At 35.3% G+C, this 22982-nt stretch overlaps 1 protein-coding gene across 12 annotated transcripts in view; it reads left to right on the top strand.

The window, feature by feature from the left end:
• The window catches only part of FAM135A (family with sequence similarity 135 member A), a 151844-nt gene that overhangs the window by 106196 nt on the left and 22666 nt on the right, over positions 1-22982 (top strand). For 4 of the 12 annotated variants that reach the window (XM_030809395.1, XM_030809393.1, XM_030809394.1 and 1 more), the window contains 8 exons: positions 6831-6904; positions 8286-8440; positions 8663-11018; positions 12533-12693; positions 17357-17448; positions 17933-18030; positions 20411-20562; positions 22434-22544. In XM_030809395.1, the coding sequence (XP_030665255.1) occupies positions 6831-6904; positions 8286-8440; positions 8663-11018; positions 12533-12693; positions 17357-17448; positions 17933-18030; positions 20411-20562; positions 22434-22544 (3199 nt within the window). Of the gene's footprint in view, positions 1-6830; positions 6905-8285; positions 8441-8662; positions 11019-12532; positions 12694-17356; positions 17449-17932; positions 18031-19502; positions 19632-20410; positions 20563-22433; positions 22545-22982 lie in introns of all 12 variants that reach the window. The other 8 variants (XM_030809400.1, XM_003271093.2, XM_030809399.1 and 5 more) reach the window with 4 other exon arrangements.

The raw sequence follows: 22982 nt of genomic DNA, 5'->3' as shown, positions 1-22982 counted from the left end.
TGGACAAACAAACTGTTGTCCGTTCATACAGTGGAATGTTATTTAGCAATAAAAAGAAATGATCAGTGAAGCCATGAAAAGACATAGAGGAACCTTGAAAGCATATTGCAGGCTGAAAGAAGCCAACCTGAAAAATCTACATATACTGTATGATTTCAACTATATGACATTCTGGAAAAAGTGAAACTATGGTGACAGTAAAAAGATCTAGGTTGTCAGGGGCTCTGGGGGACACAGGGAGGGACAGGTAGGTAGAGCACAGGGGATTTGGGGGGTAGTAAAAATATTCTATATGATATTGTAATGGTTTATACATGTCATTATATATTTTTCAAGCCCCATGTACCACACCAAGAGTGAACCTTAATGTAAATAATGGACTTTAATATTGATATATTAATATTGGTTCATCAGTTGAAACAAATGTACCACAGTAACACAAGATGTAAATAACAGGGGAAGTTGGATGTGTAGGGGCGGGGAAGAAGGGCAATATGGAAACACTTCGTACTTTCTGATCAGTTTTTCTGTAAACCTAAAACTGCTGTAAAAAAAAAATTAAGTAACTTTTTAAAAAATTGCCTACTTATTCAAACATCTCAATTATCTTGGTGTCTCTCTCTATTGGCTGATTTTATCTCAATTGTACATTATGTTTTCCTGATGCTTTGCCTGTCTAGTGCTTGTTCCTCAGTGCTTGAAAAAGTCGCTTCATGTATTTTAACCAGTTTTACAGTTGTTTGCAAAAGGAAGAGGGTAATTCTACTCTCGTGGTCTCAGTTGACATTAAAATAGAAGTTTTCAGCCCCGGCTGTACATTTGAATTACCTGGGGAACTTAAATCAGTGCTGAATGAGGTCCAGACCTAGGAAACTTTTTAAAAGTTCTGCAAGTGATTAACAGGGTTAGGGTATTCCCTGAATAACTGTGCTAGAAAGAGTGGGAACTGAAATTTGGCCTGTCCTCCTTGGAGTCTAGTTGCATCTGCCTGTAGAAGGAGCATGTTTTTGAAATTTATACTTTAAAGCTGCCATATGGATTAGCAGGATCCTAGATTCTGTTGTGGACCCATTACCTTCCAGTAAGGAAACCATAGTGTCAGTGAATTCTTATTAGCTTTTATTGAGATTTTAATATCATAAAATCTTATTTTCAACAGTATTGATGGAACTTGTATTCTAGTAGAGGGAAAAAGTTAGGAATAGCTTGTATAGCCATTCTTTTCCACTTAAAGAACCTCTTTACAATGATGCATTATCTACTCAAAACATTATGAAGTTTGCATTTTTAAGAGATATTTATTGCTTAAACTACTTGATCTGATATTCTTTGAGTATAACTATGTGAATGTCTATTTTCTAAATAAAGTAAAAGTACTTCTTTCTGGGAACATATTGCTTATTTATAGTATATAATTTGAGACTTTTATATTTTGCAAGGTTTAGGCAGACTTCCAATTTGACTATAACTATAAGCATAAACAATATTTTATCACCTTTATGTGTATATATACAAACCATGTCCAGCACTTCCAGTAAATAAGTCTATCTAGGTGGGGGATGGTGGCTTACGCCAATAATGCTAACATTTTGGGAGGCTGAGGTGGGTGGATCACTTGAGCCCAGGAGTTCAAGACCAGCCTGGGCAAGATGGGGAAACCTCATCTCTACAAAAAATACAAGTATTAGCCAGGCATGGTGGCGTGCACGTCTTTCTTTTTTTTTTTTTTTTTTTTTTTTAGATGGAGTTTCGCTCTTGTCACCCAGGCTGGAGTGCAATGGCACGATCTTGGCTCACTGCAACCTCTGCCTCCCCAGTTCAAGCAATTCTCCTGCCTCAGCCTCCTAATTAGCTGAGATTATAGGCACCCGCCACTATGTCCAGCTAATTTTTGTATTTTTAGTAGAGACGGGGTTTCACCATGTTTGTCAGGCTGGTCTCGAACTCCTCCCCTCAGGTGATCCACCCGCCTCGGCCTCCCAAAGTGGTGGGATTACAGGCATGAGCCCCATGCCCAGCCAGTAGTGTGATCTTTAATAGGTAATTTTTTTTCTTTAGATATTCTAACCATAATCTTCGATGTTACTCTTTGAATTGTTTTGAAGCACCACAGAAGTGCCCATATATGACAGTGAACTTAATACATGTTGTGTTTGTTCTGACTGTTTCACTAACTAGCATTCCCTTCATCTCTCTTCCTCTACTTGGGTCTCCATATTCCCTGAGAAACAGCAATATTTAAATTAGGCCAGTTAATATGCAATGATCTCTAAGTGTTCATGTGAGAGGAAAAGTTGGAAGTTTCTCAATTTAAATCAGAAGCTCGAGATGATTAAGCTTAGGGAAGAAGGCATGTCGAAAGCCAAGACAGACTGCAAGGTAGGTCTCTTGCACCAAACAACCAACTTGTGAATGTAAAGGAAAAGTTATTGAAGGAAACTGAAATGCTTCTCTAATGGAATGATAAGAAAGTGAAACAGCCTTAGTAGTGATGTGGGAAAAGGTTGAGTGGTCTGGATAGAAGATCAAACCAGCCACAACAATGCCATAAGTCAAAGCCTAATCAACAGCAGGGTCCTAACTCTTTTCAATTCTGTGAAGACTGAAAGGTAAGGAAGCTACAGAAGAAAAATTTGAAACTAGCAGAGATTGGGTGTTGAGGTTTAAGGCAGGAAGTCTCCATAACATAAAAGTGTGAGGTAAGGCAGCAAGTTCTGATGGAGAAGCTACAGCATATTATCCAGAAGATCTAGCAAAAATAATTGATGAAGGTGGCTGCACTAAACAACAGATTTTCAATGGAGATAAAACAGCCTTCTAGTAGAAGAAAATGCCATCTAAGACTTTCATAGCTAGAAAAGAGAAGTCAGTACATGACTTTAAAGGGCAGGCTGACTCTCTTGTTAGGAGCTAATGTAACTGGTGCCTTGAAGTTGAAGCCAATACTCATTTACCATTCCTAAATTCTAGAGCTCTTGAGAATTATGCTGAATCTACTCTGTACTGTTAACAAAACAACAAATCCTAGATTACAGCACATCTGTTTACAGCGTGGTTTACTAAATATTTTAAGCCCACTGTTGAGACCTACAGTTTAAGAATAAAAAGATTCCTTTCAAAATATTATTGCTCATTAATATTGCACCTACTCAGCCAAGACCTCTCCTGGAGATATACAAGGAGATTAATGATGTTTCCATGTGGGCTAACACAACAATCTATTCTTCAGCCCATGTGATCCATGAGTCATTTTGACTTTCAAACCTTATTACTTAAATGTATTTTGTAAGGCAATGGCTGCCCCGGATGGTGATTCCTCTGGTGGATCTGGGCAAAAGGAAAACTTTTGGGAAAAAAAATCACCATTGTAGATGCCATTAAGAACATTCATGATTCAAGGAAGGAGGTCAAAATACCAACATGAACAGAAGTTTGGAAGAGGTTGATTCTAACCCTCATAGGTAACTTTGAGAGGATCAAGATGAGTGGAGAGAATAACTGCAGATGTGGTGGAAATAGCAAGAGAACTAGAAATAGAAGTGGAGCCTGAAGATGTGACTGAATGGCTGCAATCTCACTATCAAACTTGAACAGATGAAGAGTTGCTTCTTATGGATGAACAGAGAAAGTGGTTTCTTGAGATAGAATCTACTCCTGGTGAAGATGCTGTGAACATTGTTGAAATGACAACAAAAGATTTGGAATATTACATAAACTTAGTTGAAAAAGCAGTGGCAGGGGTCAAGAGGATTGACTCAATTTTGAAGTTCTACTCTGGGTAAAATGCTGTTAAACTGCATCACATGCTAAAGAGAAATCTTTTGTGAAAGGAAGTCAATTGACGCAGCAAACTTCATTATTGTAATTTGAGAAATTGCCATAGCCACCACAGCCACCCTGATCAGCAGCTATCAATATCAAGGCAAGACCTTCCAGCAGCAAAACTAGCCGAAGGCTCAGATGATCATTAGCATTTTTAACAATAAAATATTTTTAAAGTATAAACATTGGCTTTTTAAAAAAAGGTATAATGCTATTGCACACTTAATAGACTGTAGTATAGTGTAAACATAACTTTTATACACACTGGGAAACTGAAAAAAATTCATGTGACTTGCTTTATTGCAATATTCACCTTATTGTGGTGGTCTGGACCCTAACCCATAATATTTCCAAGGCATGCCTATACTAAACATACTTTAGTATAGGTATGATATGATATATGATATATATATGATAATGATTTAGTTGTGAATTTTATTTAATGTGCTCAACTTTAATGCACTGGTATTCCATGTTATTAAAAATGCCAGGATATTGGAATATCCATTAAAAGATCTCAAGTATTAATTTTTTATTTATTTTGTGTGGTCTTTTATAGGGGAATTCTAGGCTTTCTTTTAAGGATGGATATTTCTTCATCACGTTCTCATCATTTCTTGTAACTGCCTGTGTACTTACCTCTGTAATTCTTCATTTTTCTTTGTCTAAGTTGCTCTTTTAATGTGGTGTGGATTGGGAAAGCAAATAACTGAAACCAAGTGCAATTGTATCAACTAGTAAGTATAAATCAGCTTTGTAATGAAACGATTTTATGGTATTTTGCTATGAGTTAGTGCAAGGACGTAAAAAAACATTTGTTCAGTAAACATTTGCAAGGTGCTTATTTTTTTCAAGGTAACATAGATATTAGATAATCTGTCAGATATAGACCCTGCACTCAAGATTAGAATCTAATCTGAATGCACACGTATAGAATTGTAATATAAATACTGTGTTAGCAATTTGAACAGCATTATTAGAATGAACACAGATACAGGAGTATTTAACTCTGTGAAGCATTAACAAATACTTATTTTGAATGCTTGGCTGTCTTCCTCCTAGCTTTTGAATAAGTGATGTTACCAAATAAGTTTTTTTTTAATTGGGCACACAAAATTCATTTTTTATAAACATAAAAAATGCATACCAAAATACATACATATACAAAGCAGCAATATATATATTCCCCATATTTGAAGTTTAAATTTGTAAATTAAAAATTTTTTTCTGTCAAACTTTTGCCTGAAAATTAGCTGTATTGCCATCAGTTGGCAGTCATACCTTAGTTATGGCCACACACTACAGTTAATACCCTTAGTTGTAATAGCTACAGCATGATAATTATGCTGAGAGTGAATTTAGAAAGAACTTCATTTGGGTGCATACAAGAAAGGAAAGATTTCTGATAACAAGGAGTCTAAATGCAGAAAGGAAAAGGTAAGTGGAGCACAAGAATTGGAGTTTCTCAAGTCTTCATTTGCATCACAGGTTTATCGCCTAATAGCTGTGTCATCTTGGCCAAATAATTAACCTCTTTGTGTCTTTGTTTCCTCACCTATTAAATGAAGATAATATCATCCTAGAGGTTTTTTTTTGTTTTTCTTCATCATTCAATTTGACATTGAGTTTTTATGTGGTTTAAGTCAAAGAATGAGAATAAAGTTTTTAGTTTGGAGACTGTGAGGTAGAGTACTGTCAAGAAATGATCATTATTGTAGGACTTAGAGAAGGTAGAGAGAAGGAAAAGCAGCTAGCGCCAGTTTTGTAGGTCCAGCTGCAACTGCAGGAGTCCAGATAACTTAAAGATGCGTTTTTTTCATGCTTTATAGCCCCAAAGGAAATCGTCTTAATAGACAGCCAGACAGGCTGTTATTTTTTTCTCACCTTTCCTTTAATGTTGGAGAGGAAAAAAAAGCATTTGGACCACATATGAAAGTAAAGACACAGAATGCATCCTTCTCATTGATATCTTCTTTTCCCACTTCCCTCATTGACTTGTTTGTCTGAAGACCCAGGTTTATCTGCTTAGGGAAACAAATTTAGTAAGTCAGAAATTCACCTGGCCAGATATTGATGACAAGTAAAATAGGTCTCTAATTTGTTGGACATTTAAAACCAAAGAATCCTAGATCTTACTTTGTTTAGAAAATAATTGTAGATGTAATAAAATTTCTCCTCTCTGTACTGTCCAAATAAGACATCTTTTCCGGCTCCTGTTGCCTAATTTTGCTCCAGTAGCTGACAAAGCGTTTCATTTCATAATTAAAAATGAAAGAGTTAAAATACAAGTATAATGGAAGAAATGTTCAGCTAGATTCAACATGTATTTACCAAGTACTTGATTCTGTAATATGCCAAGATACATGTTTTGGGGGTATGCAAAGGTCATCAAAACATAGCTTTGCCTTTTTTTTTTTTTTTTTTTTTTTTGAGACGGGAGTTTTACTCTTGTCGCCCAGGCTAGAGTGCAAGGGCGCCATCTTGGCTCACTGCAACCCCTGCCTCCTGGGTTCAAGCAATTCTCCTGCCTCAGCCTCCCGAGTAGCTGGGATTACAAGCGCCTGCCACCATGCCCCACTAATTTTTGTGTTTTTAGTAGAGATGAGGTTTCACCATGTTGGCCAGGCTGGTCTCAAACTCTTGACCTCAGGTAATCCACCCACCTCAGCCTCCCAGAGTGCTGGGATTACAGGTGTGAGGCACCATGCCTGGCCCGTAGCTTCTCTTCTAAAGAACATTACACTTTAGGAGGGGAGATTATTTATTTTAAGATAAAAGGTGGTAAAGGCTATGGTGGTAATCATAATAGCTTATATTTATATATGCTTTCCAGATTTATTTCATGTAGTACAAAAATACATTGGCAACACTGAAGAGGGAGAAGGGAAGTTTAATTCTGGCGGGTGATTATGGAAGGCCTAATGGAGGCAGTTTCTCTCCTTACCATAAGATGCCAGATTGACTTTTTAAATACGTCATGTTATTAATACTCTCTTGGAATTTTTTAGGTACGCAGATTTTCTGAGGCATTCTTTTGTTTTGAGCACCCAAGAGAAGCTGCCGTTGCATACCAGGAACTTCAGTGAGTAGTATACATTCAAAATTAAAATGATATTATTTCCTTTTACATGAGATACCTGTCTCAGAATTTATCAGTGACAGAATATGCAGTATTAACAATATAAGAAATTAGGAGAATTTGAATTTCAGAAATCCCATCTATAATCAAATTAGGTTTCATCTTATTAGTCACTTCATTAAAGTTCCATACTTTACGTATAAAGAAGCATAATCCACTGTATTGCTCCCTCCCTTTTTATCAGATCTACCATAATCTTGGTAGTCTCATGCAGCTTTGGCTGTAGCCATCCATTTAGCCATATTCTGTCTTCATTTTCACAGGTCAGAATTTCTTATGTTCATCCTTTTTTATTACAGATTTTCATATATACTGTCTTCTGTAATTGTAAATGATTTACAATTAAAATATCCAGAACAAATGCCTTCTATCTTTCCTACTGAGTAGATTTAGTCCTGGTTTTCTTTGGCATTAAAGAATATTTTGAGGATGTTATGCTGAGCAAAAAAAGCTAGACATTAAAAATTGAATACTGTATGATTCTACTTATATGAAGTTATAGAACAGGCAAAAGTAAGATGAAAAAAAGACAGGACATGGTTTTCTTGGCATTGACTTGGGCTGGATTGGGAAGACATGAGGGAACCATCTGAGTAGATGGAAAGGTTCTGTATCATATATCCATTTGTCAAAATCATACAGCTAAGATTTATATTTTAATGCATATAAATTATACCACAAAAAGAATCCTGTAAATAATAATAGAGTATCAGGGTAGGTAGAGAGTGCTGATAAAAAGGGTATATGTTAACTGTTGAAGTTCGGAGGTATATATGTGGGGTATTTTATACTATTATTTGATTTGTTTGAAATTTTCCATAAGACAGGGTTTTCTGTTTTAACTGTTTTATATTAGAAAATTATACATCTTGTTTTAAAATAGCTGTTAATTTTATTTGTCAATATATGTGAAGTAGAAACAGTGGAAATGAAACATGTCTTTTTCCCAGCACTATCATCAAATAATTATTAAGCAGTTAAGCTTTTGGTATTTCTCTTATATGCGATTTGCAGCAGATTTAGAAGTTGAGACATTAAGCATAGAAATTCACTTTGAAATAACATAAGAAAGTATGGAAGAATATAATGGGAATTATAAATAATTAGCAGTCTGTAATTTAATAAGTCAATAATTTATTGCCAACAAACTATCATTTTCATTTTACCAGTTTTTATCGCTGACCAAGCAGCTCTTTCATAAGAAGGTTATGTCTTGCAGATGAGGGATAGGAATTGAAGAGGGAAGGGGAAAGGGTAGATTCTACAAAGGGGAGTTGGGTATAATTTTTCTAAATTACAATCTGACTTAAGAAATATTTTTCAGTGCTCAGAGTCATCTACAGATGTGCACCGCTATCAAAAATACTTCCTTCTGCAGTTCTCTTCCACCCTTACCTATTGAATGTAGTGAATTAGATGGAGATCTCAATTCATTACCTATAATCTTTGAAGATAGGTATTTAGATTCAGTTACTGAAGGTAAGTGTAATCTAACTAAAATATACAAGCTATGTGTATAGTTTTCAGTATATTCTTCCTAATATACATAAAACCATTCCCTAATGTGGAATAGTTTTTTTCCCTCTCTAGTTTTATTTATGTTTGAGGATATTAGAAAGTTATAGTTAGAAAAAGAAGTCTTAATCATTTGAGTTCTCACACTTTGTTTTAAACCTGAATCTTTTTTTCTTTGGATAAAAGACTTAGATGCACCCTGGATGGGAATTCAGAATCTTCAGAGATCAGAGTCCAGTAAAATGGATAAATATGAGACTGAAGAAAGCTCTGTAGCAGGACTTTCTAGCCCAGAGTTGAAAGTCAGACCTGCTGGTGCCTCCAGTATTTGGTATACAGAAGGTGAAAAGCAGCTAACAAAATCTCTAAAAGGAAAGAATGAAGAATCAAATAAATCCAAAGTTAAGGTTACTAAGCTTATGAAAACAATGAAATCTGAAAACACAAAAAAATTAATAAAACAGAACTCTAAGGATTCTGTGGTTTTGGTAGGCTACAAATGTTTGAAAAGTACAGCATCAAATGATCTCACTAAATGCTTTGAAGGCAATCCTTCACATAGTCAGAAGGAAGGTCTGGATCCCACAATATGTGGATATAATTTTGACCCAAAGACCTACATGAGACAGACAAGTCAAAAGGAAGCTAGCTGTTTGCCAACTAATACAGAGAGAACTGAACAAAAGTCTCCAGATATTGAAAATATGCAACCAGACCAGTTTGATCCTTTGAACTCTGGCAACCTAAATCTTTGTGCAAATTTGTCCATTTCAGGTAAACTTGATATCTCCCAGGACGATAGTGAAATTACACAAATGGAACACAATCTGGCATCCAGAAGGTCATCAGACGATTGCCATGATCATCAAACAACCCCATCTTTGGGAGTTAGAACAATTGAAATAAAGCCCAGTAATAAAGATCCTTTCAGTGGAGAGAAAATAACTGTCAAACTAGGACCTTGGACAGAGCTTCGACAAGAAGAAATGCTTGTGGATAATTTACTACCCAACTTTGAGTCCTTAGAATCTAATGGTAAATCTAAATCTATAGAAATAACATTTGAAAAGGAAGCGTTGCAAGAAGCAAAGTGTCTTTCTATTGGAGAATCATTAACTAAATTAAGAAGTAATCTACCTGCCCCTTCTACAAAAGAATATCATGTTGTAGTAAGTGGAGATACAATTAAGTTACCAGATATTAATGCCACATATGCCTCATCTAGATTTTCAGATTCAGGTGTTGAAAGTGAACCAAGTTCTTTTGCGACACATCCAAACACTGATTTAGTCTTTGAAACTGTGCAAGGGCAAGGTCCTTACAATAGTGAAAGATTATTTCCTCAGCTTTTGATGAAACCTGATTATAATGTAAAATTTTCATTAGGAAATCATTGTACTGAGAGTACAAGTGCTATAAGCGAAATACAGTCATCTTTGACATCCATAAACTCTCTACCTTCTGATGATGAACTGTCACCTGATGAAAATTCTAAGAAATCTGTTGTACCTGAATGCCATCTAAATGATAGCAAAACTGTATTAAATCTAGGAACGACTGATTTACCAAAATGTGATGATACTAAAAAGTCAAGTATCACTTTGCAACAGCAGAGTGTTGTATTTTCAGGGAACTTGGACAATGAAACTGTAGCAATACATTCCTTAAATTCAAGCATTAAAGACCCTTTACAATTTGTTTTTTCAGATGAAGATACTTCCAGTGATGTGAAAAGTAGTTGCAGCTCCAAACCTAACTTGGATACTATGTGTAAAGGCTTCCAGAGTCCTGATAAATCTAATAACTCTACAGGGACAGCAATTACATTAAATTCAAAACTGATTTGTTTAGGCACTCCTTGTGTCGTTTCAGGTTCCATTTCTACTAATACAGATGTTAGTGAAGATAGAACTATGAAAAAAAATAGTGATGTATTAAGTCTCAAACAGATGTATTCAGAAATCCCTACAGTTGAAAGTGAAACTCATCTGGGTACAAGTGATCCTTTTTCAGCCAGTACTGATATAGTAAAGCAAGGGCTTGTGGAAAATTATTTTGGTTCTCAAAGCAGTACGGATATTTCTGACACATGTGCTGTTAGCTACAGCAATGCGCTTAGCCCTCAGAAGGAAACTTCTGAAAAAGAAATTAGTAATCTTCAGCAGGAACAGGATAAAGAGGATGAGGAGGAAGAGCAGGATCAACAAATGGTTCAAAATGGGTACTATGAAGAAACAGATTATTCAGCTTTGGATGGAACAATAAATGCTCACTATACAAGCAGAGATGAACTAATGGAAGAAGGACTTATAAAATCTGAAAAAATAAACAGTGACTATCTGAGAGATGGTATAAATATGCCTACTGTCTGTACTTCTGGTTGTTTGTCCTTCCCATCTGCACCACGAGAGTCTCCTTGTAATGTTAAATATTCTTCCAAAAGTAAATTTGATGCCATTACAAAGCAGCCAAGCAGTACTTCTTACAACTTCACTTCTTCAATTTCCTGGTATGAAAGTTCACCAAAACCTCAAATACAAGCGTAAGTAATGGAACATAATAGTACCTGCTGCTAAATATATACATATATATAAAATCATAGATAGTGCTAAAGGATTGAGTGTCTATTTTGTTGTCTGGTTTCTGTAATACAAAAAGTGCTTCTTTGATGACTATCCGAAATGGAGAAATGAACATAATATATATACCCTTGGCCAGACAGACCTATAGTTCCTGAATGATCGTGCTGTTCTACAGGCTAGACATTCCTGATACAGATTTTCCAATGGTAGTTTTGTGTTAGAAGTATGGAATAATTGAGCTTAAAACCCTTTTTTCATCAGTCCCTCATTTCTCCTCCATTAACTTCCAGACAAAAGCCAAGTTTTATGAGTTTATCTAGGAAGTAAGGATAATATTAGTTAAATGAGTAACAGGGTAGTGGAAACTTCTTAAACTTACCAGATGCTGATTGCCTTCAGCTAAGTCAGTGGTTTCCAGAATTGAGATTTCATGTACCAGTAAAATATCCAGAAAAATCTGGGGATGATACAGGTTTACCAGCGTGTACTGGTTCTTAAAATATTCTGTTGCCTCAGCCAGACTGAGTCATAATATTTGGGGTAAGAGGTCTGGGCATGTATATATAGAGATTTTTAAAGTTCCCAGATTATTCTGATTTATACACAGAAATTAAAATACATAGTGTCTAAAGCTAGTGAAACCACTGAGGTAACAATAGCCAATTAAAAAATTGTAATATGCAGGGAAAATAAAGTTTATATCACCATCTGGTTACTTGAGACTGTCTGAGTCATCAGAAAGCAATGATCTCTAATATAGACTCCAAATATTTTCGCCTAGCTTATCCTACTCAGTTTAGTGTTCATCAGGTTCCTCTTCCAGCTTCACTTTATCAGTCCAAATGATGTATGTTAGTTAATAATTTTTGATGTTTGCAATCCCCAAATTGGTTAGATTGTCAGTCATTGCAAACGAGTATATACCACTAATTGTATGTAGTCACATTCCACTCTTCGTTCTGCTCCTTCTTATTGGTATTTTTAGAGAAAAATACAAATAACCTAATCTGCTAAATACTGTAACTCCATTCTCACTGTTACATTTTGTAAATCACTCCTTCCCTTCCATTTATGCAAGATTAAAAAGGAGCAAAGGGGATAAGATTTCATTACAGGATAAACATCAGATTATCACCTCTCCAGTCCCTCTCCCAGCTTTTCTGTGCATACAGTATTAAATTTTGCAGAAAGTATAACTTCACTCAGAATGTTTTCTTAGTTGATTTCAAGTTTAAAAGAATATTTTCAAGTGATTTCAGGTTTAAAGTGTTCATTGTATTTGATAGAATATGTACTACAAATAATAAAGAAAATTACTCTCTGATTTCTAAATCACTTAGGTGATGCCACATATTTTCATGGTTTTAAAACCAAATATTATTGGGTTTCCACTTCTACAATTCTCTAAATTCAGGAGGGTTCTAACAACTGAATAGGATCCTTAGTAAAGAGTATCTTTTGTGTTTTACTTCAGCTTCCTTCAGGCAAAAGAAGAACTGAAGCTACTGAAACTTCCTGGGTTCATGTACAGTGAAGTTCCTCTGCTGGCATCCTCAGTACCTTATTTTAGCGTAGAAGAAGAGGATGGTTCTGAAGATGGAGTACATCTGATTGTCTGTGTACACGGTTTAGATGGTATGTGACATCTATGGATGTAACCCAGAGCAACTCAATATATTTTTTTCCTAACAGATCTCATTTACTTTCATTTAGTCTTTGAACTAAAAAAAGATTTTTTAATTGCTTAAATTAATTGAATCTTAAATGCATTCTGAAACAGAAATATGCTTAATTTTACTTATCCTAAGTGTAATATTAGATTCCTTCGTAAGTAAATTTTCCATGGAACTGACACTTATGTGCCAACATTTTGTTTAATTTGGGATTTTTTTTTTTTCATTATACTTTAAATTCTGGGATACATATGCAGAACATGCAGGTTTGTTACATAGGTATACACGTGCCATGGTAGTTTGCTGTCATCTACATTAGGTATTTCTCCTAATGCTATCCCGCCCCTAGTCCCCCACCCCCCAACAGGCCTCAGTGTGTGATGTTCCCCTCCCCGTGTCTGTTTGTTCTCATTGTTCAACTCCTACTTAGAAGTGAGAACATGTGGTGTTTGGGTTTCTGTTCCTGTGTTAGTTTGCTGAGAATGATGATTTCCAGCTTCATCCATGTCCCTGCAAAGGACATGAACTCAGTGGAATTTTTTTTTTATCTTCTCTCTTATTGTTGGTTTTGCCAGCTGCCACCTCATGGCAGTTATTTTGTCTCCCTTTGATAGTCTTTCTGGTTCCCTTTTACCTAGCTGCTTTAAACTTTGTGTGCTAGAAAAATCGGTATTTCTAGAAGTTAAAATTTCATTAATTAAGTTATAAAAATTAAATTCTAAATACAGGTACCTGGCTTTAGTGCTGCGGTTTTATGACAGCTGTTTTGGTTACTCAACAGTTTTTTTCTAGATGTAGGAACTGTTAGAAGATGCCAAATATCTCTAGAACAATGCAATATTACTGTATTATAATGAGATTCTATAGCAACAAACTAGATTTTTATGGATTATGAAAATATTAAACAAATGTCCATGGTACTAAATTGTCATAAAATTGGAGATGTTTCTTTAAAAAAAAAATAACCAGACTTCCAAGAAATAAAATATTCTCAGTGCTAACTTTTCTTCCCTCCCCCCAAACAATAAAGTTTTCAAAGAATTATCCCCCAAGAAAGACTTCTGGACCCAGTAGAATCTCTGGCAAATTCTTTTTTAAAAATTTTAAGAAGCAAATTATCCCTGTGTTACATAAATTGTTCTAGAACAATGGAGAAAAAGATACAAAGCAGCCCATTTTATTCCTTAAAGTTAACCTAACCTTGTTACCAAATCCAATAAAGATATCACACCAACACCTGCCCCCAAACAACAGTAGACCAATCTGACATAAATATACTTAATGGGCCAGGCACGGTGGCTCACACCTGTAATCCCAGCACTTTGGGAGGCCGAGGCGGGCGGATCACAAGGTCAGGAGATTGAGACCATCCTGGCTAACACGGTAAAACCCCGTCTCTACTAAAAATACAAAAAAATTAGCTGGGCGTGGTGGCGGGCGCCTGTAGTCCCAGCTACTCCGGAGGCTGAGGCAGGAGAATGGCATGAACCTGGGAGGCAGAGCTTGCAGTGAGCCAAGATCATGCCACTGCACTCCAGCCTGGGCAACAGACTAAGACTACGTCTCAAAAAAAAAAAAAAAAAAATACTTAATGAACTCAAATATATTTAACGAAACTCTAGCACCTGGAATTAATATATTAGAGTAAGTTACTATAACAGATAAGGTTTATTTCCCAGAATGGAAGGATAAGTAAGTATAAGGAATTTCAGTAATAAAATACCCTACATCAGCAAATCAAGTAAGAAACTTTATAAAATTTAATATCCATTCCTAATTATTACAAGTAAGCACAAAACTTTGATCTCAATAGGATTAGTCTGTTTCCTTAATGTGATTAAACATATATATTTCGAGTTTGTGGTGAATATTAGAGGTACGCCTTTTAAAATGAAGAATAAATTATCTCTGTCAGTGCATTAAATCATAAAATTCTAAAAGATAAACATCAGGTAAAATAAAAATTCAGCATTTGATAATGACATGCTTATATTGTTAGTAAACCAAAGGAATCCACTAAACTATTTTTGAAGATAATTATTTTTATATTTATATATGAGAGGAATTCAGAAAAAATGTGGAAAAATAAATTTGCCAGGCATGGTGCTGGATGCCTGTAATCCCAGCTACTTTGGAGGCTGAAGCAGGAGAATCACTTGAACCCAGGAGGCAGAGGTTGTAATGAGCCAAGACTGAGCTGCTGCACTCTAGCCTGGGCAACAGAGTGAGACTCCATCTCAAACAAACAAACAAAAATTGTGGAAAAATGGAGTTAAAAGATAAAAATAGAAATAGAAACTTCATTTCTCAGTGTAAACTCTGTCTAGTTCAAGACACTTTTGTAAGCAATTATAACAGCCATTCTAGTAAATTTCCAAGAACTGAGGGTCCTGGGAATTTAGTCATGTCAATGCCTTCTTTTTTACACATTAAACCAAAGAAAAATGGATCCCCTTTACAGAGTTTTTAAGATAAGAAAACAAAGTAGTCAGAGGAACCAAATCAGGACTGTAAGATGAATGCCTAATGATTTCCCATCAAAATTGCCCTCTTCATGAGAGTAATAAGTAGGAATATTGTCATGATGGAGAAGGACTCTCTGGTGAAGCTTTTCCAGGCATTTTTCTGCTAAAGCTTTGGCTGATTTTCTCAAAACACTCTCATAATAAGCAGATATTATCATTCTTTGGTCCTCCAGAAAGTCAAGAAGCAAAATGCCTCGAGCATTCCAAAACACTGTTGCCTCAACCTTTGCTCTTAACTGGTCCACTTTTGCTTTGACTGGACCACTTCTACCTCTTGATAGCCATTGGTTTGATTGTGTTTTGTCTTCAAGATCATACTGGTAAAGCCATGTTTCATTTCCTGTTACAATTCTTTGAAGAAATGATACCATTTGTTTAATATTTCCATTGAAAGCTCTGCTCTTGTCTGCAGCTAATTTGAGCACAATGGTTTTGACACCCATTGAGTGGAAAGTTTGTTCAACTTTAATTTTTCAGTCAGAATTCTGTAGGCTGAACCAATTGAGATGTCTAAGATGTCAGCTATTGTTTGTGCTGTTAATTGTCAGTCCTTTTTAATTAGGGCATGAAAAAAATGAAGTTTTTCCTCACAAATTGATGTGGGTGGTCTACTGCTGTATGCTTCATCTTCAACATTGTTTTTTCCCTTCTTTAAGCAAGTTACCCATTTGTAAACTGCTGATTTCCTTGGGGCGTTTCCCAATAAACTTTTTTGTAAAGCCTCCGTTATTTCACCATTCTTCCACTGAAGCTTCACCATAAGTTTGATGTTTGTTCTTGCTTCCATTTTAGCAGAATCCATGTTGTTTGATAAGGTTTCTTTTTAAACTTCTTTTTTTTTTTTTTTTTTTTTTTGAGACAGAATCTCACTCTGTCAGCAGTGGCACGATCTCGGCTCACTGCAGGCTCCACCTCCCAGGTTCAGACCATTCTCCTGCCTCAGCCTCCCGAGTAGCTGGGACTACAGGTGTCTGCCACCACGCCCGGCTAATTTTTTGTATTTTTAGTAGGGTTTCACTGTGTTAGCCAGGCTGGTCTTGATCTCCTGACCTCATGATCCGCCTGCCACAGCCTCCTAAAGTGCTGGGATTACAGGCGTGAGCCACCGTGCCCGGCCTCAAACTGATTTCTTATCCTTCTTAGTGCCTCAAACTAGACTCTATTCAAACATGTTATAACAAATTAGTATGTGTTTATTTTGGTGTAAAAAATTTTTGAAACCCATATGTAGTTTTTTTAATGAAGCATTTTCCATGAACTTTTTGAAGAAACACTTGTGTCTTATATCTGTATTGTAAGTATATGGTAGATGCCTTTTGAGTTAATAATTATTAAAATAAACTTTCTTAGATATTAAATGGATTTTTATTTTTCTCAGTCTGTGCCGGTATCACCAAAGGAAGGTCAACGGATTAAATCTAAAATGCATTCACAGTTTGCTGTATGATTACCTAGAATGGTGATGGTAAGGCACCATTTATAGCTGCTGTAGCCAGGAGTCACCAAAGTGATGTGCTAACAGTTTGATAAATAAGTACACTGTTAGGTAGAAAAGTGAAAGCCACCAAAACCACCTAAGAAACAAACTGTCGGCCAGGCACGGTGGCTCTCGCCTGTAATCCCAGCACTTTGGGACGCCAAGGCAGGCGGATCACAAGGTCAGGAGATCAAGACCATCCTAGCTAACACGGTGAAACCCCATCTCTACTAAAAATACAAAATATTAGCTGGGGGTGGTGGGATGCACCTGTAGTCCCAGCTACTCGGGAGATTGAGGCAGGACAATCACTCAAACCCGGGAGGCAGAGGTTGCAGTGAGTCGAGATCGTGCCACTGCACTCCAGCTTGGGAGACAGAGCAAGACTCCATCTCAAAAAAAAAAAAAGAAAGAAAAAAGAATAAAAACTGTTGAATTGACATCGCCTGGCTAATAGAAATCAGCTTTGATGTAAAAATTGAGAACTCTATTTCATTGTATGTTGTCTATTCACAAATGGCATAGGCCATAAGCTTGTCTCTAAAAACTGTAAAAATATATGATGGTGTACCTTGTACCTTTTACTTTATCTCATCCTTTAAACATCATTTTTCATTTTTTAGGAAACAGTGCAGATCTCCGATTAGTAAAAACTTACATTGAACTTGGACTGCCTGGGGGAAGAATTGATTTTCTTATGTCTGAGAGAAATCAGGTACAATATGACAGTGTTTTCAGTGAAAACAAACATTTTTTACCAGTTTCTACCTAAATTTTGCCTTACTACAAAATGCCTATAATAGTAGAAATAATTTTTCTGATTTTATGAAATTTAATATAAATGTATATCCGATTTACATTTTGACTTATGATCTCCACGTATGAAATATTTCTAGAATTTCACATTTCTATAGAAATATTTCATTAATTAAACCATTGTAAACATCTTCTGTTTCATACTGGTAGTGAGCTAAACAAACAATGCAAGTATTTTAAGAACACTGAACCTTTTTTTCCCCTAGAAATTTACTCTCTTTGCTCATTTTAATATAAAAATTATTACTCACTAACTTCTCTAAAAAATGTTGGACTTAACCATATTTTCAGTTCCTAAATTAAAAATAATGTTTATATTGTTAGTTTTTCATGTGATTATACATATTCCCAAATATACTGTATGTGCTTTGCTTTCTTTTTAGAATGATACTTTTGCTGATTTCGATAGCATGACTGATCGTCTTTTGGATGAGATAATACAGTATATTCAGATATATAGTCTAACAGTCTCAAAAATAAGGTATCTTCTTTAATATTATGCAATTTATTTTTATATTTCCATGAATTATAGAAAAGTTAAACAGAATTTGTGGTAGGGTTGTCCTATTCTGAAATATAGGAGACTACAACTCAAATTAATTTACAGTGAAAAAAAGGAAAGATTTTAGGGAAAGATTTATATGAAATGTCCAAAAAAGCCTATCTGTAGAGAAGAAAGTAGGTTAGTGTTTGCTTAGAACTGGGGAAGATGAGGGATGGTGGGGATAACTAAAGGATACAGGATTTCTTTTTGAGGTGGAAAAAAGGTTCTAAAATTGATCATAGTGAGAGTTACAACTCTGAATATATTTTAAAACATTGAATTGTACACTTTAAATGGAAGAAGTGTAGGCTCTGTGAGTTACATATATGTATATGAAGCAACAAAAATACTTTCAAAGTTTGTATACTTTTTTTTTTTTTTTTTTGAGGCAGGGTGTTGCTCAGTCACCCAGGCTAGAGAGCAGTGGCGCCATCTCAGCTCACTGCAGTCTCAACCCCCTGGGCTCAGGCGATCCTCCCACCTCAGCCCCCCAAGTAGCTGGGACTACAGGCATGCACCACCATCCATGTCCAGCTAATTTTTGTAGAGATGGGAGTTTCACCGTGTTACCCAGGCTGGTCTCAAACTCCTGAGCTCAAGTGATCCTCTCACCTTGGCCTCCCAAAGTGCTGGGATTACAGACATGTGCCATCTTGCCCAGCCAGATTTTATGACTACCGTATACTTTTGTGAGTCAGTTTTCCACAAGCAAGACATGATGATTACACCAATATGAGTTTCATTATATAATTAGATCTTGTTAATAGATGTAGGAGAGAAGAGTCTTTGTTTCAAAAAGGGTAGAATAAACTGACTATATTCATATCCCAACTAGGTTAGAGGAAGAAGCTGGTTCTGCATACTGTAAGCTTTTGGACAGTTTGTTTCCAACTTGAAGTATAGGGAATAAGAAGGAGATAAGCAGTTTTTACCTAAAGTCATTTTTTAAAAAACAGAATTCTGTTAAAATATGGGAGAAGGTTCAGGTTTGTTGTTTGGAAGAAGAGATTATTTTCTTGTTGTAATTATTCATTTATGGATCTTAAAATCTTGTTTAGCTTTTATTCATTTATTATTTTATGATGAGAAAAATAATATTTCAACTTATTTATTCCTCCTCAAAAGTGTTGTCTTTCAGGTTAGATTGTCAGTTATAATCAATCATTTTCCAAAAGTGTAATCTGGTTGATTGTAGACTGTCAGCTACCATCAGAATTCCCACCCCCACTACTTTAGGAAGTTCAGTTCGGGAGGGAAATTTGTCCTGAGCTTCTCGCAAGATATACCTGTAAGCCAGTGTTTAGACAGCTCTCAAGCTCTCTTCTTTCACTGCTAATTGTCCCCAGGGAATCTTATACCATCTGTTGTAAAATAACAGTAAGTAAACAGGCTCTTTTGATTTAAACCAGGGGTCCCCAAACCCTGGGCCACAGACTGGTACCTGTCGGTGGCCTCTTAGGAACCAGACCTCACAGCAGGAGCACTGGGGCGGGTGAGCAAGCATTACCACCTGAGCTCAGCCTCCTGTCAGATGATCGGTGAGCATTAGATTTGTGAACCCTATTTTAAACTGCGCATGCGAGGGATCTAGGCTGTGTGTTCCTTATGAGAATCTAATGCCTGAGGTGGAATAGTTTCATCCCAAAAGCATCCCCACAACTCCTGTTTGTGGAAAGATTGTCTCGTGAAACCGGTCCCTGGTGCCGAAAAGGTTGGGGACCACTGATTTAAACCATTTCATAACAAAAGTGAAGTGCTAGCTACATAAATATTATTCTTTTTGCATAATCGAAGATTTATAGTAGGAAAATGCACGTATTTTACCTATGCCTTGAAAATATTGTTAGTCAAAAACTGTCCATCTTTGAAGTATAGACCAGAGAGTAAGAGAAACAGATATATAATTTCTCCAAGTTGTCCTTTATAAATACAATTTCATCATTTTGTTTGAAATGATGAATTAATAAGTAAATAATTTTGTGTATGTACCTAAGAAGGCAAATATGTAATCTAGTCATTATATTATTATCTTTAGTACGTATTTATATCTAAGCAGTTACAAACTATGAGTAAAAGTTTTCAGATTAATATGTTGTTTCTATAAACATTTAAATTATGTAATAATGAGGATCTTCTATACATTCTCACATTTTTTCCTTCAAAATGTGGTATATCATTTCAAAGTATCACTATACTTTTACAACATTAGAAATTTTCAAATTGTTAGTATTCACATCCATTTTATAGTGGATCAGCTTTGATTTTTATTTCTAAAACTAATGCTGTGAGAAAAATAATTTTTTTTTTCCTCTTAAAGCTTTATTGGACATTCATTGGGCAATTTAATAATTCGTTCAGTGCTTACAAGGCCAAGGTTTAAATATTACCTCAACAAACTTCATACCTTTCTGTCTCTTTCTGGACCTCACCTTGGTACACTCTACAACAGCAGTGCTCTTGTTAATACAGGTAAAAAGTTTTATTGTTCTGTATTAAAAATATGGAATAGAGAGAAAAATATGAACTTAGTATTTTCTGGTGTTTATTTTAGAACCAATTTGTCACATACTGGAAATTTCGTGAAACAAAAAATGTAGCTAATTTTCTGTTTTGTTATGCACATGAAATAAGTTGATAAAAGTCATTTTGGAAAATGGCTCTTCTTATATTGAGATGGTATTTGTCAAAATTCACAAGGGCACTTTTTTCTTTTTTTTATTAAATTCTAAATATTTTTAGTAAAGTTTTATCTTATAAACAATTTTGTCACCCCATTACTTGAACAGATAACAAACACCTACATTTAATACTTTATAAAGTTATAACATTTTATATGGAATATTAGCTAATTTTGGTTCGAAAACAGTAAAGAGATATGAGAATATAATTTTTAAGAAGGTGATTCAGAATTTCTAAAGAAGTTAATATGAAAGTTAAGACCCTAAATTTGATTAGTATTTATATGCTCGTCAGCAAATATTTGGTACTCTGTTTTTTTTTTTTTTAAAGACAAGAGTCTCACTCTGTCGCCAGGCTGGAGTGCAATGGCGCGATCTCGGCCCACTGCAACTTCTGACTCCCTGGTTCAAGCGATTCTCCTGCCTCAGCCTCCGGAGTAGCTGGGATTACAGGCATACGCCACCATACCCAGCTAATTTTTGTATTTTTAGTAGAGACGAGGTTTCACCATATTGGCCAGGATGGTCTCAATCTCCTGACCTCGTGATCCTCCCGCCTCAGCCTCCCAAAGTGCTAGGATTACAGGCGTGAGCCACTGCACCCAGCCTTGATTTGCCTTTTGTTTGGCTTGGTTTTTCCCTTAGATGTTTGCAAAAATGATCTGTAAGTTAGTCAATTGATTACCACTGTGAGAATTAATTTTATTTAACTCTGTCTCTTTTCACTGATCCCTGAAAATCTTATTTCTATTTCCTTTACCACTTCCTTTTAATGACAAACCATACCATTTTTCCTGTATCCCATATCAAGTTGGTGATTTAAAAATACAGCCAGTTCAAGACTTTTACAGTTTGAAAAAGAGGAAATGAGAAAAATGAAGTCCTTAAATAATGTGTAATAGAACCCAACATAAATCGAATGTAGTATTTTGAATTTCATTCTTCACTAAACTTTTTCCCAGATATGTTTCCAGCTATCAGATTTAACCAATTAAAGGATTGTTTTCCCACTCTTTTCTCCTGTTTCCCTAATATTAGAAGCAATGAAAATGGAAAGGAATATTTCATAGTCTTGAAAACCAGCTTGAGTGATTGAAATTTTGCTTAATTTCCTTAAGAGCAAGATGCATTTAAATATGGGTTACTGATAATATAAAAAAATAATTAATATAAAACAAATGATATTCAGCTGTTATTAGAAAACATTAAACAATTTTTCATTCTAAGATGTCCCTTTGCAATTAGTCTATTATGTCATAACTAAACTGTAATTATAGACTGATCATTCTGCATAGGCATTTGACCTACTACTGTATTTGAAGTTTTTCTTCATCTTCTTCTTTATCATTTGAACAAATATATTGAAAGGTATAATTTTTCCAGTTTGTTCTTCATATGCTATTATCTGTTTCATTACTGAATGAAATAGAAATAGCAAGCCGTCCATCAACCACCATTAATTCATAATTAACTTAAGCATGCATGTTTATAAATGTTATCGGAACATGGAAATACTTTCCAAATATATTTTTGATTAGCCAACAAAAATGCTAATTTAGGCAATGTCATCTTTTGAAGTGAAATATATATTAAAATTAATAATCTTGGCATATGTTTCTATATGTTTCATTTCATACTTCTATATCATATATGACTCTCTAGGCCTCTGGTTTATGCAGAAATGGAAAAAATCAGGTTCGCTTTTGCAGCTGACATGTCGAGATCACTCAGACCCTCGCCAAACTTTTTTATATAAGCTTAGTAACAAGGCAGGTAAGTATATAATAACAGTTTGGAAAATATACATGTGAAAACTTTTTTAAAAATAAACATTTAGCAAATAAATTATCAACATGTCTTTCTAGTGATTAAAAAAAAGTGTCATTCTACGGTAATTTCCTAGTAATGAAATAGCAAACTCACAACTGAAACTAAGCAGTTGAAAGAGATTTCTTTAGTCTTTTTCACATGACTGTATTTCTCTTTTGTGAGCTACACAGCTACTTTGAAATTGCCCTAAGAATTTCAACATTTGTAATTCAGTGCCAGTTTTGTTAGTCTCTGTTTTTAGACCATGTTTCTGCATGTCCTATCCCCGCTGTTCTAGCTGTCTCCCACCCCAATCCTTACCCCTTTTTATAAACTGCCACGTTTTTCTACCTTCATATTATATTATATTATATTATATTATATCATATCATATCATATCAT

This window comes from Nomascus leucogenys, chromosome 3 (genome assembly GCF_006542625.1).
Source record: "Nomascus leucogenys isolate Asia chromosome 3, Asia_NLE_v1, whole genome shotgun sequence".
Classification (NCBI taxonomy): Eukaryota; Metazoa; Chordata; class Mammalia; order Primates; family Hylobatidae; genus Nomascus; species Nomascus leucogenys.
This window is presented reverse-complemented; position numbering and strand designations above follow the sequence as displayed.